Source organism: Myripristis murdjan, chromosome 4 (assembly GCF_902150065.1).
Source record: "Myripristis murdjan chromosome 4, fMyrMur1.1, whole genome shotgun sequence".
Lineage (NCBI taxonomy): Eukaryota > Metazoa > Chordata > Actinopteri > Holocentriformes > Holocentridae > Myripristis > Myripristis murdjan.
This window is the reverse complement of record NC_043983.1, coordinates 21,970,176-21,988,749: the sequence shown is the minus strand read 5'-3', so window position 1 is coordinate 21,988,749 and position 18,574 is coordinate 21,970,176. Positions and strand designations below refer to the sequence as shown.

Below are 18,574 nucleotides of genomic sequence, written 5' to 3'. Positions count from 1 at the left end.
GCCTCCAAAACTGCAAGTAATTCCATTGGTCGCATCCCTTCCATATCAATGGATTGGGCGGAGAAGTTGGGGGGCAAGAAAGATTTAGCTGTAATTTTAACCGGCTGTGTGTGTTTGTGTGTGTGTGAGTCGGGTGTCATCGATTTCTGCGTACCACCGACTGTTCCTCACAGAGGAAAAGGTGAATGAAATTTTTCATTTTATGTTGCATGCTTTAACTCGTGCAGTATTTTATTTGTTTTACTTGCACAAATGGCTTCGTAAGACGACGGCGTTGGGAAAACTTTGATAGTGATAATGTTTGAGGGACTGGGTTTCTTTGCATCCCGCTTAAAAAAGCCGTTTTTTGCAGCTGGTTTATAGTCTTCGCTAAATAAGCAAAAAGTAGTTTTAGTGCATGTAGCCTACAGACGTGTGTGTGTGTGTGTGTGTGTGTGTGTGTGTGTGTGCGTGTGCGTGTGTGTGTGTGTGTGTGTGAGGAGCGCTGTGCGTGGTGCAGACATGCCTGGGCAAAGCCTCATCACATCATGTCTCCCAGACTATCACTGATGTCGCTGTCCTGCTACTTTTCCCCCAATAGAAGTAGCTTTAATTTTCCCCTGCATGGACTAAATTAAACCTCTAAGGTGATCTTAGAGGTTGATCTGATCTGATGATCACTGCTGTTTTTCCATCCTGGCGGTCCCACAGAATTCTGGACTTTTTTTCCCCCCAGTCTTTTAAATTGGTGTAATAACCCACAGCCCTTTGTAAACATCTATTTTGATACACTGTACTGCCAGTTGATATGGTTATGGAAGCAGCAACAGCAGGTCTGTGATGAATGTAAAGCAGTGACCACTTCTCACCAAGGGTGCCACCAAAAACAAGAAAAACATGGTTGTGGTGAATTTGTCACTTACATTTCATGTGAATTTAATCAAAGACCCCATAGTCCAGAAATAACTAATCTGGAGTTAAGATGTGTTTTTTTTTTTTTTTTTTTTTTTTTTAAGCAACATTTTAGGCCATGAGTAATTTTTCTGGATTAAGGCCTAGTCATTTGTCCGGGAAACCGCCATTTCATATGATTTATGATACAACAAGCTTGCCTGTTGTTTATTTTAATTTTGCCTTGGCAGCTCGAGATGGCTTGCCTCCTGGTCTGTCACCTGCCTTTACTGCTGGTCAGCATGCTGGCCTTGCAGTGCCGTGCAGTCAGTGGATTATTTGACTGGCTGAAGGAAACTCAGGCCCCTCCAGCAGCCCCGAAACCCGCAGCCCCACAGCCACCTGCAGGAGACACCCCTCCGTTTGAGATGAGTGTCGCTGATGAGAAGTTCCTGGCTGAGGCAAAGCAGATGGAGCTCAGCCCCTTGGACAGCTGCCATTACAGGGTAGGATGCCCCCTGTCATTTGTCAGGGATGTGGATCTTCCTGATTAGTCAGGAATTTTGGAATTTGTCATGATTCATGTGACTCACATGGCTCATGCAAATCTGTTTCACAAAAAAAGACTGTGTGGTGGGGTTTGGTGTTAGTAGTAATGCAGCAAATATCAAAAGATGGATATCCATGTTATGGGTTTTATGTAACAAACGAAAAAAAACATTCAGATGTAATAAATTACATGTTTTGTGTTAAAACTAGTACTCTAGTATAATGGCTTTCAAACTTTTTTCAATAATGTGCTCCATTTGAAATATTTTTTCAGCCAAGAAACCAGTGACCAGTGTGGGGAAAAAATGTTGAGAGTAAAAAAAAAAAAAAAAAAAAAAGCCTATTGTAAGAGGTACAATTCAGTGCTATAAGTGTCTGAACCAACAACCTGATATGATGATGATATTTTGTTGGCTCTGATTTTGTTTTTTTGTTTGTTTGTTTTTTTTTTTCGCCTCTTTCTCCTTGTTTTCCACTGTGTTGCTGCTACACTTCAACCACGATTCCAGTGTCTTGATTTTTGTCTTGGCTTCCCGGTCATAGTGAACAAACGTCTTCTCTCGAAGACCACGGCTTCAGATTTAAACCACAAACACACACATTGGACACCTTTGGGGAAACCCAAACGAAAAACTGAATTTAAAACATGGCTTATCAAACATAAAATTAAATAAATAAATAAATTAATTAATTAAATTAAATATTTTTCAAAAATCTCGCGTACCCCTAGCAGTACTGCACCATGTGAATTTGAATTTTGGTGGTTGTGGTGAGCAAAGGTATAATATTTAATTTAGCCCCCTATTCTTTCCTAGGTGGTCGCTCAGCTGAAGTCAACCTGTGAAAGCCTATCAGAAGAGCAGCTTGCCAAACTAGGAGTGACCCTATTCAACTGCCAGGCACAGGTTGAGGGGCGCAGGACCTTCCGTTGCACAGAGGATATGGTAAGCTCAGATTTCAGAAAATTTAAAAAGGAGTTCAGTATCAAGAGGTCAGGGAGGTCAGTATCAAGATGTGAGGGTGTAAAAATATCTTTGAACCCCCATTTCATGAAAGGTGGGACATCACTGCTGTCATTTTTAAAAATTGTGTGTGTAGGTAAGAACTGTTTTTGGTCTTCAGGGACTTTCATACGGTCTGATTTTTCTATAATGGGTTTATGTTTGTCTTCTGTTTTTTTTTTTTTTTTTGTTTTGTTTTGTTTTGTTTTGTTTGGAAGCTATTGAGAAAGTCTGCCATTCCAGTCTAACAAATCTCTTAAGTCAAACCTATAAATTTGACCTTTCAGACGATAAAACAGTGCACAAAAGACATGGACTCAGACACATGGAATGCATACCATATAGTGAGCAATCGAGCGCGCTCCGTGTGCTATGCAACCCGCCAGCAGCATTTTCGCCGCAGAGCAGAGCTCACGGTCAATGCTCTGATCTCCACAGCCACCACCCAGCTGGATGCAATGAAAGACCTGAAGGTAATGCTCCAATTGTACCATTTTCAGCTTCAACGGGACAGCATGCCTTAGGGGTCAGATCCTGTTCTGATGGAAGCCCACAGTTCATCATTTGGTTTATGTAACAGGAGGGCCAACTGGAACTGAGGGAGCTAACCGCAGCCTCCCTGGACAAGCTACTGAAGGGTCACAGTGCTTTGCAAGCCCAGCAGGGGAAACTTTGGGAAGGCCAGGAGCAAATGGAGCATTCCCTGACAGCCAACTTGGAGCGTCTGAGCCAGGAAAAGGCCCTCATCGCCTCTGGACAGGAACTGGTAGCTCAGCTCATTCAGGGCATTACAAAGAGAATGGGTGAGAACTTACATGTAGTTATGTATTTTGCTCAACATCACACTTCAAAATATATATATATATTTTTTGTAAATTTCAGGTACAAACACAGGCATTGGTACTTGTGTTTGTCCACTGCACAGCTGTGGTTGTATCCTTGGAATTAGAAGTTCAATACTTCACACTGAACACCAGAATTACGTCGGAATATCTCACTTTAATAATCAGTCATTTGTGAAATAATGTGTATGTACTTCCTGTCTTTCTCTAGAGAACGTGAGTGAGCATTTGAAGAGCCAAGGGACAGAGGTGCAGGACAGTCACAAAGCTATCATTGAAGACCTTGCAGATGTCAGAGACCGAGCACAGGACATCTACCAAAAAATCGGTAATCATAACAGCATATCATAAATCTAAGCTTGTCGCCATAAAATGTCTGATTCATATCAGTGTTGTCTATTTTTCTGCTTTTTTTTCACTCCCGTGCTTGTGGTTGCATCAGACCATAGCATGCTAGGATTTCTCCAATACCAGGACCAGACGGCACAGTACTACAGTGACCTAATGAGTAAACTGGAGCGCATGAATGGCACTCTGGGAATCATGCTGCACTACCTGGATAACATGCAGAGCCGTGTAGAAGAGAGGCTTCGGATGATCCAGGGCTACCTTGGCTGGGCAGGTGAAACTGAAATTGGAAGAGTTGGTCTTGTTTGTTCTTTGTTGTACATTTGATCTTGTCAAAGGCATCATGAGTTGATTTATCTTTTTTAATTTCAAGCTAATTGTGCATTTAACTGTAAATAATTACCCCACAGTGCCAGGGTAATGAAAGCTATAGTCAAGAAGTATTCTAATAAATCAGTCTGTAAGCCTTCCCCTCAGTCAGTGACATGCCTCAAAACCACAGGCCACCTGAATGTGATTTATTTTTTTATTTTTTTTTTTTTTTTTTTTAGGCAACCTAGAACAAGACCAGTATTTGGCAGTATATAGAATTATGATGGATTCCCTTGTGGTTTTGTGTTAACAGGTCTGAGCCTGGCAGCCATGTGGACATGTTTTGCGCATACAGGCTATTTCCTGCTGTGTGCAGTCCTGCTGATGTTCCTGCGCTGCTCAGTTTTCTCCCGAGCCATGTTGCTGCTCACCGTGCCCCTTAATGCCATAGCTGAGGTCAACCAGCAGCCTGCACTGGATCTCGCGGGCCTCAGTCTGCTGCTGCTTACACTCGGCTTGTGTACGGACTTAAACTGCTTGCACTTTCGGTGTACAATGTATCATATGCGATCTTGTACCATAAGGTTACATTTTAAAACATTTTAAAGGATACATTTTTTTTTGTGTGTGTGTGTGTGTGTGTGTGTGTACAGGTCATTGGTTTGTGAATCAGTTGTTGTGGGCAGGCTCTCAGATCAGAGGAAAACCAGCCAGCCTGCCGCCTCTGTCTGAATCTACACCACAGAGGTGAGTTTGCTAACACACCACTAGTGTTGGTGATTGGATCAGTTACTGGTAGTGGTCTGACACCGTTTGCTGAGCTATTTTATGTACTATGTGTCCTATTCTCTATCTTCAGAAACAAAGTGGATGACCTCATGGAGCAAGAGGACCTGCTCAATCATGACAGCTTCCTGTCTGGTGTGGAATTTATATCATTTTAGTAAATCTTTTCCAATGGAAAAGCAATGCATTTCAACAGAGGAGATGCTTTCCCGAAATTCTGTTACTTACGTTTACTTTCATGTCTATGTTGCTGCATGCAGGTGACCCAGGCATACTGGCATGGTCTCCCTCCCACAGCCACCCAGTGCCACAGGACAGGTTTGTCCCAATAATGGGCACACCCAGTCAGTCGACTCCCAGGCTTATAGGGCAGCAAAGGCTTTCAGCGGTGAGCAAATGAATTTAAATGTCTGATAACTGAAAAGCTCCATTAAAAGGCATTCAATGTTATGTGTCTATTTTCAGTAATTCTGTCTTATCGTTAATTTAATGTCTTATTTAGGCTGTCATTGATGACATCCCCTTGAGGAACCTGGGAGGTGTTTTTGATGCAGTGAATGACTCGCGAAGTGCAAGTCCTAACCTGTCGCTGGCCAGCAACAGGTCAGTAACTTTACTCTCACTTTTCTCTGTCCAGAAGGAAGTGAAATCCTTGACTTCCCAGAGTGTTTTTTCTAAAATACACTTATCAGCCGCTTGTTTATTCTCACTCCTTTCTTTATCCCTTCCTTTTTCACATTGTAGCTCTCTGTCAGGCCGTCAGTTGTGCAATGGCATCACAAAAACAGGAAAGGCTTGTAAGAAGAGAGCCTTGCTGGGACAAGAGTACTGCCGAGTACATGAAGGGGGATATACCTCCTACATCAACACCTGAAAATTTTCCTCAGGTTATGATGTTGCAAGCAGGAGCTTTGTTGCTATTAGTCACTCTGCCAAAACTGGTGTGTGTGTGTGTGTGTATTTGTTGTGGAGTAATTCTGTTCCATGTTTTGTGTTAGGATTTTAAATAGGGTAAAATGGGCTTAAAAGTTAGAGATTTTATGTTTTTTATATATTTTTACTGTTTAACACATTCATATAGTGGTATATTTAAGTTTATAATAAATTATTTTTTTTTTCACCATGTATGAATCTCTTGTCATTTCTATAAACAGGCTGTAGTAGCCTTATTAAGCATTGTCTTATCACATTTTATCTGTATGGTAAGTGTAATATATAAAACCTTGTAAAGAAACTGATTTTCAATAAAAAAACATTAAGACATAGGTATAAAAACATTTTAATCAGGAAACAAAACTAAGATCATTGATTGACATAATAAATATCCCAATCCACCCAGTTAACAGCAGCATATACCATAACCAAGACAAACAAATCATTGTGTTCACCCAATAAAGCATTTAGGCAACAACAGTTGGCCTTTTAAGACTTCAATATCCATACCCCACAAGAATGTCATACAGACTAGTGACATATTAAACTGCTCAAGTGTATTTAAAATCAACAGGAGCTTTGAATTACAAAATGTGCCTGCTTCTCAATTACAAGACTTAAGCAACTGATTTACAAATGAACTGAGTAACACCAACCCTCAGAAGAAGAAGAAAAAAAAAAAAGCAACTGAAAGTTGCACATAATGAAATATGTCTATGATCATACATTGTGGTCATAATGCCTGCATTGTGTAACAGTTTGGACAGCTGACACTGGGATAGGTTGTACTGTTCTGATATAGTATGTTGCATTGGTGCAGATTAAAACTGACATCACACTGATGTGATATTCAACCACACAGACTGTGGGCAAGTCTGTAACAACAAAGTTGCTGATTGCCTAGTGCTGCAGACATTACAGAGAGGTGAGACAGACTGTCCAGCTCAAAACATTCACACTTGGAGTGTATAGACATAAATGACACAACTATAATGACAGTGACACACTTCACTTACAACGGTGTTCTGTCTGGATGAATAAGTCATCTTCAACTCCCTCACCAGTCACTACCTCCACCAATGCCCCTTTCTATTCTTGCTCCCCAGAGAGCATACAGTGAATTCACTTGGACTTTCCCAACTTGTTTTGAAGACTTCATTTGCGAGCTGTGTCATAGTTGGCAACAAACCAATCACAGGTGTCCTTCAAAGCTGTAAGTGAGAAAGAAAGAATTAGTGAAGGCATGCAACAGATGTAATTAAAAATCTGTTTCCTGTCCTTTTCAAATAATTTACATTTCACACTGGTGACATCCACTCAGGCATGCACACACAGACAAGTGAATGAGCCAACTGCACCTTTGTTAAAGGGTGTAAAGGAGAAGTTTGGCAGGTAACGGAGCAGCTTTGCGTTGCTGGCTGTCTTCTTGAACTGTCCATCTGCTTTACTGGTATCGTACTGGAGGTCAAAGGTCAAGGAAATAACATGGACCCGATGTGACTCTTGTCAGTATTGAAAGTAACAAGTGCAAGCAGCTGAAGTCATACAAATCCCAGTTGTTTCTTCACAGGTTAATTGCATGATGATGCCACTAGTTAAAACAAAAAAGGAAGGGAAAAAAAAGAAACAGGCAGACAACCAACCTGATTTTTATCTGCTTGCTCCAACATCTCCTTGCAGTGATTAAATCGATTAACTTGCTTCATAAAAAGGATACCACCACTTCACCTTTGAACCCCAGTGCTGCCACAACTGCATCTGCTGCTTCTTTGATGGACACCTCATCTTCCTCCCCAACTAGGAACATTGAAAAGAGAGCAATATACGATGTAATCGCTATACTTCGGCTTGATAATAATTCAATTCACTTTTCGTTATAGTGACTGCGTATGAAAACTCACCAGAAAGTATGATTGGTTCCACTTCATTATACTCCCTCAGAACCCACAGGAAGAGGCGAGCCAGGTCCAAAGAGTAAATGAACTGCCTTCTGGGAGTGCCAGAACCCCATACCACTAAAGGCTTCCCCTCCTCTATCCAACAAAACAATACATGCATGCACACAAACACACACACAGTCAAAAATAGTTTAAATCAATCCATTTTTCCCGACTCCTGTGCACTGCTCCATTTACATTAGCAACTTGGGGCACGACAACCCTAGTTATTAATTGTTCTTGTTCATTCATGTAAGTGCTCTCAATCTTATGTCTACAGACTGAGAACATGACTGACTTCAACTCTGGTTGTCAAGCCCGGAGATGCTAAAGTCAATGTAGCCAAAGAGAAACATCAGGGCTTACTTTGAGCAATGTAAGCTTTGTGTATGAGGCCTGGTAACACGTGGCCGTCCTCAATGCTGAAGTTGTCATGGGGACCGAACACGTTGGTGGGAATCACAGCTGTGTAGTAGCGCCCATGCTGCTGAAAATATGCCCTGCAAATCAAACACAATTTGTCACAATTTCCATGCGTGTGGCAATGTACAGGGTGACCCTAAAAAACGGGAATCTTTGAAGTGCGTATTGGCAGACATGAGCAAGTGGCAGCACAATTTTAAAAAAATGAATATTCCATCATTGTTCTTAAATGGCATGTTTTAAGGTTTCAATTACTATGAATAAAATATTTTTCTTCCATCACTCTTGGTTTTATTGGATTGTTAAAAAGTTCCCGTTTTTTTGTGTCACCCTGTATATACAGAGATCAATGCATTACAGTATATAAGCAACAATTTGAATAGATCTGCATACCTATTGTGAACATCGATCATTCTCTTCGCATAGGCATAGCCAAAGTTTGACTCATGAGGTGGGCCATTATGAATCTGGTGCAAAGAGATAATAGACCATTAACTTTCAATTACAACCCAGATACAGACCAGCAAACAGCATGGCGTAACATGCATGCAAGAGACTCTTACCATGGTCTCATCAATGGGGTAGGTAGTCTTATCAGGGAAGATGCAGGTGGATAGGCAGGACACCACTTTGACCACACCCACTTCATGTGCTGCCTGCAGCACATTATCATTGATGTAGATATTGTTTCTCTGTAGGTGGGAGATAGGGTACATCAACAGCTATTAATGACTCCTCTGAAAATAACTTAAATTGTGAGATAAGGACAGCATTCTCTTGCACCACAAAAATCAAATTCCAACACATCTCCAGTTAGAAAGCTCCAAAACCAGTTCAACGGTCTGTGAAATCTAATCATTTCCTTTGAGCTGTGATTTTCTCATACCCAGAAGTCAAGATTGACCCTCATGTTTTTGAACAGCCCTCCAACCATAGCGGCCAGGTGGATGATATGGGTGGGCCGATGCTTCTGAAACACTGCCCGTGTCTCCTCCATGTTCCTGAGGAGGGGCAACACACACAGGATGAGGATTTCAGTGTGGGTTTGCAAATACTGAAATATGTGCGTGTAAGTATGTGTGTGTGCAGGTTGGTGGTGGAAAGTTAGTACTGCTAGCTTGTAGAAGTGAGCTCTCACATGAGGTTAGCATCCTTGGAGGAAAGGAATGTCCATTCTTCGCCCTCCTTGCCACCACCCTCTTCTTTGACAATATGTTGTATGGCCCTACCCACCAAGCCAGACCCTCCAGTCACCAAAACCCTCATCGGACCTGAGTGATCCCCCACACTATCCATCTAAAGGGTGAGAGAGAGAGAGAGAGAGAGAGAGAGAGAGAGAGAGAGAGCTTAACTTGTGAATTAAAATGCAAATGACACAAAATAAGTATCATGACAGTCATTACTGCTACAGTGACGCCAACATTTTATTGAACAAAGAGTGGATTGTTTTGAACTGGCAAGTTTGAACTGTTATATGATACTGACATCACGCCCAGGTGGGTGTTATCAGAGTTTATTCTGGCGCAAGACAACAGCACTCCTTGTAAATAAATGCCACGTCACCCAGCACCTCATGGACCAGAGACATATTCACTTCCCAGGCGGACCAGGGCTGTAAGTCTAAGTGCCATGGAGAGCCAAGAGGCTGCAGGTTTTCACTGCAACCAAAAACTCCAGCAGGTGATTTCACAGATTAGTCTCTCCTCTCTGCTTTAAGGTGGGGTAATCAGCGAAATCACCAGTTTTAGTTTTTGATTGGGATGAAAACCGGCAGCCTCTTGGCTCTCCGTGGCACTAGCTGGACACAGGTGCAATACACGGAGCGGCAAATCAAATCTAAGTCTATCTAAGTGGCCAGAGTTAACATTAGCTACTGGGCTAAAGCAAGCCAAGCCAGACTCTCAAATATAACGGTAACTGATATTGAACAAAGTAAGCGAGCCCGAAATTATATACTTGACGTAAACTCGTGTAAAAGCACACGACGGTGAGCAAGTGTCAGCATGACAGGACAGCAGCTACCTGCTTGTCAGCCAAAATCACCTGAGGCTGACGACTCCTGTAGCAGTAAGTGTCCAATCAAGACAGCCGGGCTAGCCAACACTTAGCAATACATTAGCTGAAGTTGATGTTAGCGATACTTAAATAGTTGCTATTAACAGTTACAACACATATAATAATGTTACACTTCTTCTACGGGTGTGACACAGATGCCAACTCACTATGCTACCTGTAGGATAAGAAAGTACGTGAGGTAAATAGTAGTTTTCTTACCACTACGCTGTGGACAGGAGACCGTGTCCACGTCGACGTCAAAACACAACACAATTTAAACAGAAACGGCTTCCGGTCAGATCCTTCAAAATAAGCCCCTCGGAATACGAAAATGAAACTAAAATAATAGAATATGGCCGGGGAGAACGAAGAGAGCAAAATTGCTTATTCCATTAAAAAAAAAAAAAAAAAAAAAATCTTGTCGTCACAGCATATGCAGTAGCCATGCATAATTATATGCAACGCTAGAAGAAATAGAAATTACATCAAATTTATGTCAAACAACTCTTAGCGCCCATTTACTCTCAACAGCTATAGAGTTAGGTTTAGAAGGACAAAAATAATTTCCTTTCTTTCTTCTTAATTTTACTCTACCGTAATGATACCACTGATAAGACATGACCATGATTTGAGCCTTTTATTTTCAATGTAACAACTTCCGATAACCAATAGTTTTCAAAATAAAAGCCGTCCAGATGATGCACATGTAAGGTTTCGTAAAAAGCTGCACGAAGGACAGCCCGCTTTGGTGTCCTTTTCCCTGTGAGGACTATAATTAATACTCTCCTTTGAACATATTACAGTTTTGGGCGCTTTGAGATTGTTTTTTGATACTGGTGTCTCAAAACCATGTCATTTAGTAATCATGTGTGCCACCTACTGGAAAGAAAGAAAGGTGCAACTAGGACAGCACTGACTGAGCACATACTGAGGTTGATGCTGTCACCCAGCTCAGTATACTGCGTATGTACTTCAGTTATAGATCAGCCTCATCTACCTAAATACCAACCTGAACAGACCAAATGTGAAATTTACTCCACCTACCCTCACTATCACATTGTGCAAGAGACCAAAAGGGAGTGAATTAAGCTTTGTAGGCAGGTTTGTGTCTTGATTACTTTATTGCTGTTAAAAAGATGCTGCTCCTTATTTTAGCTAATCAGATCAGTGCTAGGAACTAGTGCTTTAAAGTTGCAGTGGACTCTCTGCTGCTGGGTTAGATCATGTCACCAGTGAAAACGCCTGCCTGCAGCTGAAAGGATTCCCTTTGTTTTTCCAGGAATGCTGATTCAGAGAGTTTTATTTGCATTGGCTTCAGCTCAGTTTGAGTTCTGCATGGTCTAAATTCCTTTTCCAAGACTGGTGGGCCAGTACAATTTTATTAGACAGATTAAACAAGTTCTTGTAAATGTCTGAATTAAATCAACACTTAAAAATGTATTTAGGTTTCATTGTCAGTGCATTATAAAAAGTGAATCGGATACAAAAAGTGATGCCGATGCAGTCCATCATGAAAACAATGCAAAGAATTCTGTGTCAGTTCTCTGTACAAGTGCAATATGAAATTTCTCTGGTAAGGATAAACACCGAGAGATACCGGTCAATGGTTTGTAAAAGTCTTAGATTGAATGTAATTTTGTTTATTTATGTTTTATTTCAAGCATTCTATCCCTAACATTGGGAACTCACTGTATTGTTTATATTAAACAAACAGCGCATCAAAAAGTAGCTTATATGTCCATTATTATATGGAATAGCTATCCATGTCAGTAATAAGATAGATGCAAATATGTATTAGCAAAATATGGTTACAACAGAAAGCGTGTTGAACAAAGCACTTCCTTAAGAGAATTTTCAACATTTTTCTTCATGTGAATTCAACTTCGTCCTTCCTATGGCTGGCTTGCCTACTGAGGAGAGGAGAACCTGCCAAAGAATAGAATGGACTTGGTCTTGTTGTGTCTAATGAAGAAGAGGAAGGGGTGGTCTGCGGTGAAGCGTTCTTCTCTCAGCGCACAAAAGGCTGCTATACCAGCTGTGGCTGCAGCAGCCTCTGTGCCCTCCTCGTTCACCTCCACAAAGGCCTTGTGGGCCACCGTAGACAGGAAGAGGCCTCCCGCGCCATTCATTCCGGACAGGTCTGCCGTGTCTCCGCTGAACACATCTGTCATGCCCAGTTTGGCCAGAGGCTCCATCAGCTCGTACTGCTCCTCCAGCTTGAACTTGGGAAGATGAACTATGATTTCTGAGTGGATGTCCATGTTTTCTCTGTTGGTCCACTCATCCAATCTCTCCTGGGTTAGCTCATTCTCCAGCTACAGTATCACACATACACACACACACACACATTTCATTGCATGTCTCTCATATTTACAGACTAAACAGAGTTATCACAAAGTATGCGTTCACTGTTGCCCGATGAAATATCATTATTTTTGTGTAGTGTAAGCTGTGTCTCATTTGCTCAATGTTTAGCTGGGTAGATGTTACAACTGAAAATGTAAATGTGGAGTTATTATCTGGTAAGTCATTAGTTAGCTCACTGTTACACATCTCCAAGAGGGAAAATAAGTCATCACAGTTCACAGGACATGTGGTATATCTCCCCTTGTACCAGTTTGCTCATGAAGTTAAACAGAGCAGACAAGGGGTCTTTTCGTCAGAGGATGTCTGTTTTTGGATTGTGTACCTGGAGCAGGGGGTCAGAGCACTCTGTAGACTCAAAAGGCAGCAGGATGAACATGCTGAGCTCTTGCTGCATGTAGGGCAGCTCCAGGATCTGCAGCCTGTGCTCCGGGATGTAATTGAAGGGCAACTTTTTCATCTGGTACATCATCTGGACTGGCCTGGTCTCATTCTGACACACAGGAAACACAGACAATCAGGAAATCTGACCACGTTAGAGTGCACTGAAAGTTATTTCCCAAGTTTCAAACCAAACCAAACTGTATCCTGAGAATGAAAATTCATCTTGTGTAATGTTCATCATACAGTCCATATTCATCAGTGCATCTGTACTCACCTGGTTGACTTTAAAGGGCATCTCTTGGGTGTTTTCCTCATTAAAGCGGTTCATCCAGTTGCCTTTGAAATAGATGGCATTGACCAGGGCCAATCTTGTCATACTGCTGACTGTGCCTGGCTTCAGAAGATCTTTGATCTTATCTGAAAGGAAACACACAAATTGACCACTGAATGCTTATCGCTTATTCAGGAAGGCAACAGAACTTTTTTTTTTTTTTTTTTTCCTGAATGCATCACAGGAATAAACATTATTTCATGTTAAGGTGGATATTCTTACTCTCGGTCTGCTGCTCCACCCAGCTGTTGATCTCCACCCTGCAGTCTTCGGGGGCCCCGATGAAATTTACAGCCTTCAGGTCTGCATCATAGAATTTCTGTGTGGCATCCAAGAATTCCTGCAGGAAACAGAGTGAGTCTTTGAATCCGCACAGTCCGACTGACCTGATCTTTTGCGTTGAGCAGATGTGTGAAATCTCACCTGGAGGAAGTTGGAAGTATTTTCTCCATAAAGGCGGTTGGCTAGTTTCAGGATGTATGAAGCGGATGGTGAGTTGATGGCAGCGTTGAGTGTTTGGAAGTCTGTGTGGATGTCTTTATCCAAGCTGAATGAGAGGGCCTGTATGGAATTCAGAGAACGAGTTTCATCAGAAAAAAAAAAAAAAAACATAAATCACCCCTAAAAAAAGAGTTTTTGCAGAAGGTGAATACAGATGTGAAAGCAAGAAAGCACAGAGAGTTCAGTGGCACGGGGATTTCAGAGAGGTTACCGCTGAAACCTCAAAATGTAACTGCTTGACAGAGAAAGTGATGTGATCCACAAAACACGGAAATGTTTGTAACTTTGTTCATGTTTTAGTTCGAACTATATTCTAAAGCAGGGTTCCATTAACTCAGAATTGCAGAACTGAAACTGTTTTTGAATGGATGCAAATGCAAGTTCTATTGTCAGAACATAGACTGATATTCAGCTCAAGAACATATTCAGGCTAATGTGTTAATAAACCTCTGTGCTGCTTGAAAGCGCCATAGATTTAACGTTATATGACTCCACTGCTCTATGTGTGACTGCCCCTTTTACAACCTTATCTTCTGTAGGGTCCTTTGTTCCAGAGGCAGGTAATGAGGTCAAAGTGCAGGTGTCCTTAGGGTTGGGGCTAGGTTCTTTCAGTAAAGTAACTTATCTTAGTTTTTCAAACCCATTTATGATTACCCCATTGACCGCTGAACCTGCAGCACATTCATATCAGGCTCAATACTGAAGCAACCGGTGAAATTATGGTCTCTGTGTCAAATAATCTGTAAATTGAGCCTTGGTCCCAAAATAGGGCACTTGTCCATAAAGTCCTCACTGTGTTCAAGCGTGAGAATGTCCTTACTTTTGCCATCTGGGTGGCTGTGTCTCCTTTGGCGCCCAGGTAGACCATAGCCAAGGCTGAGCTGATGCTCAAAGGGGAGATGAAGACATTCCCAGCAGGGTTGGCTTGGCTCAGAGCGCGGAACAGCTCTAAGGCAAAAACTGTGTTGGAACAACTGAAGTTGGCCATGGCCGCCTGGGTATGATCCTCCTGTGAAACGCATGAGCAAATTAAACTGCTGAGTTATTCCATCCTGTAACGATAGCCTACATTTACCTTTAGACAGGAAGTGGATTTCATGATTTATTGCGACAAAATAACCTACGTCGTAAGCACTGCTGACCACACACCTGAGCTTTTCAAACATAAACACTGAAACGCCGCATATGGTTTGGTCTCCCTCAGGCTTTGCAGTGATGTCTACTGCCTAACCATATGTTGGCATATGTTTACAACGCATATTGCGAAGTATTCACTGCGCAGTATGTGCACCGTCAATGCTGTTCACTCCTCAGCTCAAGCCTGCTCATACAGCAGGGCTATCCCGGAAATGAAGCCGTAAAAACATAGCCACCACAGGCAGTCAAATGCAATCCTGGCTAACCACTTCCATGTGAGCTAATTTGGGTAGATTACAAGAAACTGATCCACAGTAGGCTATTAACTGTGGTATGATTTTTTTTTTTTACCTGATCTTTCCACAGCGAGTGAAGCACGGGCACGCACGCGTCCGACCTGCAAAGTGAAAGTAACTTAAAATCAACAACGTTTCCGAAAAAAATAACCCTAACCCTAACCCTAGTGAGATGCCAACAGCAGGGTCCTGGCAAAGTGGGTAAACACAGGCTGCAGGCTGCTGGGCCAAGTCACCTGCTACCACACATTTATTGACCAGGGAAAATGCGGTGCTTTACAGTGGGTGGGGAATGTGGTGTGATAACTGTCAGGTGACGATAACATTATATAAGAGGAACGAACAATGGAAACGCAGATTGAATGAAACAGTGACACAACACGAATATCAAAATAAAACTTGGGATGTTGTTCTAGTGCCACAGGAGAGAAATGAGCTCATGAAGTTGAAGAGGGAGGCAGGCTGGGCACTGCTTCCCTGACGATGCTTGTGCCCCCTACAAAGATGGAAAGGACTTTTTTTTTCTCAGTGTAGGCTATGTTTTAGTGCACTTTGCCAATTTAAAAAAAAAAAAAAAAAACACAGTTTAAAGTCTTGCTGAAATAAAGTGTGGTTGGTTCGTTTGGTTGGTGTAAAGGCTGGCAGAGGTGCCCTGCCAAGTCTGTCACATAATGTTATCACAGACTTGTGGAATTTGCCCGTTCGCCAGCTGCACAAAAGAACAGCACATTTTACATTTGAGTTTTAAAAACAATAAACTGAGTTGAGTGAAAACGACAGTTGGATCACTGCGAAACTGATGTGGCAAAAACCACATGGCTACTGGGATGATATGTTTGCCAATCCCAAGTGTGGAAAAATAACTTTTCTGTGCACTAAAGCAGGCAAGCAAATCCCTCGTTTAAACTGCCTACTGTATTGAGACAAGTGTTGGTGAATTATTATTAACATGTATACAAATCATCTATACAAGATTGTCACAAAATGTGCTTTATACACAGCTTGGTTGTTTTGGGGTTTTGTCATAGTGAGAGGCGTTCTCATATTGTGCCACACAGGTGACTTTAACTTTTTGTAGCAGAGTGTTCTCTTCAGTCTTGGAAAAAATGTATTTAAGTTTATGCCAACAAAGGTGTGCGTGTGTGATTTAAGGTAGGGATTTAATCCTGTCTCCACCCATCATTAGAGACAATGAGATCTCACAGGCTGTCCTACGTCATCTTTGAGTAATTTTACAAGCAGTTGCGTTGGTAGTCATGGCTGAGGGGCCACAAACATTTCTGATTCATTGCAACCCTTGGACTCTAGACTTATACATCACATACTGTAACCTCCCTTTTACTGTCTGCCCTATAGAAGTCCTTATTCCCTTCCCTCTCCCAATTTTCTCCAGCGTTAAATCTATTCTGACTGGTCTAGGGGTGTCAGAATAGACATATTTTTACATTTATTTATGTAGTTTACTTTTCTTTTACTTCATTACTGGGAAAAGACAAAGACACATTTGCTCTATATGTGGCTGATGACCTAACAGTTAACATGAAACTTTCTCTCCAAATGGAGAGAGTATGGAATATAAATGTTTGGAACTCATTATTACAGTTCTGCCCCAAACCCTGTAATTATTGTTTTCTTGTTTTATTAGGATCCCTAGTAGCAGCCACATAACGACAGCTAGGCTTTACACAACGCAACAACAATCTACTTATACAATGCCATCAAAGATACAATACAAAAGCTAATACAAGTGTTCAGAAATAAATTGTGGGATCATAAAGGAAAAATATTGTAAAAGTTTATACTAATATGCCCAAAGTTTAAAGTTCTAATATGCACTGCATGCAGTGTGGGTTTAAAGTCTGTTTTCTAATATTTCCACTAGAGAGAGCCAAAGGGAAATGCTGCCAGGAATAAGGCCTCTCTTTTCTATTTCTCTTCCCTTGCCCCGTCTTGAGGATTACCATTCTGAAAGTTGTGAAATTATTGCTGCATCATTTCCGACTACAGGAGTTAGGGAATGATTTAGGAATTCCGGATTTCTCACAAGCCAGCTCAGTGGTGCCATTGCCACTACATTGCTGTGTGTGTTTGTGTGTATGTGTGAGTGTATGGAATTAAGATGTGAAGACTGATGTTCATGTTTGACAGAGAGCCATACTGGTGGGTCAGCCTGTCCTCCGTAAAGCCCCTCTGAAGAGGAAAGTCACATACCGGCCTCAGTCGCCTCCTTTCTGAGCTGTATTGCTCATAACAAGGACAGTTCCATTAGCCGCAGTGTCTCCATGTCCTCCTGTCAACATAGCCCATCATCACCAGGGCCCTGATGCTTTCCACATGCTCCTGAGCCATGTCATCTATGACGGCAAAGGGGATGGGGAAATGGGAGCTAGCTTTGTGGCAAGTGAGGGTGATGATGATGGAACATGATGATAGGACTGCCACATCGTGGTATAAACAGCTTTCACATTCTTTACATAAGTAAAAGCATGTATAACATAACAGAATAATACTGCATTAAAAGTAAATGTCCAGCAAGTAAAATTAGTATAGAAGTATAAGCAGTACTTAAACACCAAAAGTAGTCATTGTGAAAAATGTCCATTCAGAGTGTTAAATCATTAACCCATTATGTCATTAACCCATAGGAGGTATTTTAAGGTTACAGGGTGTCCAGGTGGTGCTAGACCTAACTACTCCATATTTGTCACTTACTTACGTACTTACGTACTTACTCACTTACTCACTTACTCACTTACTTACTTGTTACTACAGCTGTAAGTCAAATGTGGTGTGGTGTAAACAGTATTGTATTTTCCTCTAAAATGTAGTGCAGCAGGAGTGCCAAGTATCACAACGTAGAAATACTTAAATAAAGTACCAGTGCCTCAACAATGTACTTACATACAATAACTGAATAAATGAACTTACCCTTGTGCGACATTACTCCTTAATGTCAGACCTGGTGGGAATAAAGCTCCTATAGCTTATTATTAGGCCAGTAATTGCCACATGATTTTTACAGTGGTATACTTCTTTATTTTTCTTACTTTGAATTGTGGCAGTCCTTCCTGCTTCTAACAATTAATAATGAAATTGATTATTATTATTATTATTATTTGCCTCAAGTATTTACAATTTTATTAGTTAACTAAAAAAAGAAGTTGGGTAGAAATTGATGTGATGCTTATTTTTTTATATGTTGCACTTGACAGTAGGGTGTGTGTGTGGGGGGGTTGCCCCACATCTGCTGTCAGAGCGTATTTAAGCCCTCATAAATCTCAACATTGTTATTCTGACTTTTTTAAGAGCGCAAGATGAAAGCGAAGCAGGAGTTCAGCTTGCAGTAGGCAGCAGAGGGGGGGATTTCACATTGTTTGACTTATTTTACCTTTGTCCTCCGGAAAGGCACATGGCAGACACTCTGATGCCGCTGTCTCTGCCACACTCATCGTTAACGGTTATAAACTCACAGGGACCATGGCTTACATGATCTGGTTCTGCCCTA

The 18,574-nt window shown here is 41.5% G+C and overlaps 3 protein-coding genes across 5 annotated transcripts; 1 reads left to right on the top strand and 2 right to left on the bottom strand.

The window, feature by feature from the left end:
* Positions 1-26: 26 nt before the first annotated feature.
* On the top strand, positions 27-5,833 carry bmb (brambleberry). The gene is made up of 13 exons (XM_030049001.1): positions 27-181; positions 1,122-1,376; positions 2,235-2,363; positions 2,708-2,893; positions 3,001-3,223; positions 3,474-3,590; positions 3,705-3,884; positions 4,236-4,442; positions 4,576-4,669; positions 4,782-4,843; positions 4,969-5,096; positions 5,211-5,311; positions 5,453-5,833. The coding sequence occupies exons 2-13, from the start codon at positions 1,128-1,130 to the stop codon at positions 5,580-5,582; spliced, it is 1,806 nt and encodes a 601-aa protein (XP_029904861.1). The 5' UTR covers positions 27-181; positions 1,122-1,127; the 3' UTR covers positions 5,583-5,833.
* Positions 5,834-5,969: 136 nt separating this feature from the next.
* LOC115357519 (GDP-L-fucose synthase) lies at positions 5,970-10,353 on the bottom strand. The gene is made up of 10 exons (XM_030049007.1): positions 10,276-10,353; positions 9,140-9,297; positions 8,888-9,002; positions 8,565-8,693; positions 8,395-8,468; positions 7,945-8,078; positions 7,543-7,674; positions 7,359-7,438; positions 7,000-7,099; positions 5,970-6,852 (listed from the first exon to the last, which is right to left on the bottom strand). Exons 2-10 carry the CDS (start codon positions 9,295-9,297, stop codon positions 6,797-6,799), a joined length of 978 nt encoding a protein of 325 aa, XP_029904867.1. The 5' UTR covers positions 10,276-10,353; the 3' UTR covers positions 5,970-6,796.
* A 402-nt stretch (positions 10,354-10,755) lies between these two features.
* Positions 10,756-15,338, bottom strand: serpinb1 (serpin peptidase inhibitor, clade B (ovalbumin), member 1). Of its 3 annotated transcripts, none has more exons than XM_030050357.1 (7): positions 15,125-15,338; positions 14,457-14,645; positions 13,559-13,696; positions 13,358-13,475; positions 13,079-13,221; positions 12,746-12,913; positions 10,756-12,371 (listed from the first exon to the last, which is right to left on the bottom strand). In XM_030050357.1, exons 2-7 carry the CDS (start codon positions 14,622-14,624, stop codon positions 11,964-11,966), a joined length of 1,143 nt encoding a protein of 380 aa, XP_029906217.1. In that variant the 5' UTR covers positions 14,625-14,645; positions 15,125-15,338; the 3' UTR covers positions 10,756-11,963. The 3 variants fall into 3 exon arrangements, with proteins under 3 accessions (XP_029906217.1, XP_029906216.1, XP_029906219.1); XM_030050356.1 differs by lacking the exon at positions 15,125-15,338 and adding an exon at positions 14,761-14,983; XM_030050359.1 differs by lacking the exon at positions 15,125-15,338 and adding an exon at positions 14,786-14,983.
* Positions 15,339-18,574: the final 3,236 nt, after the last annotated feature.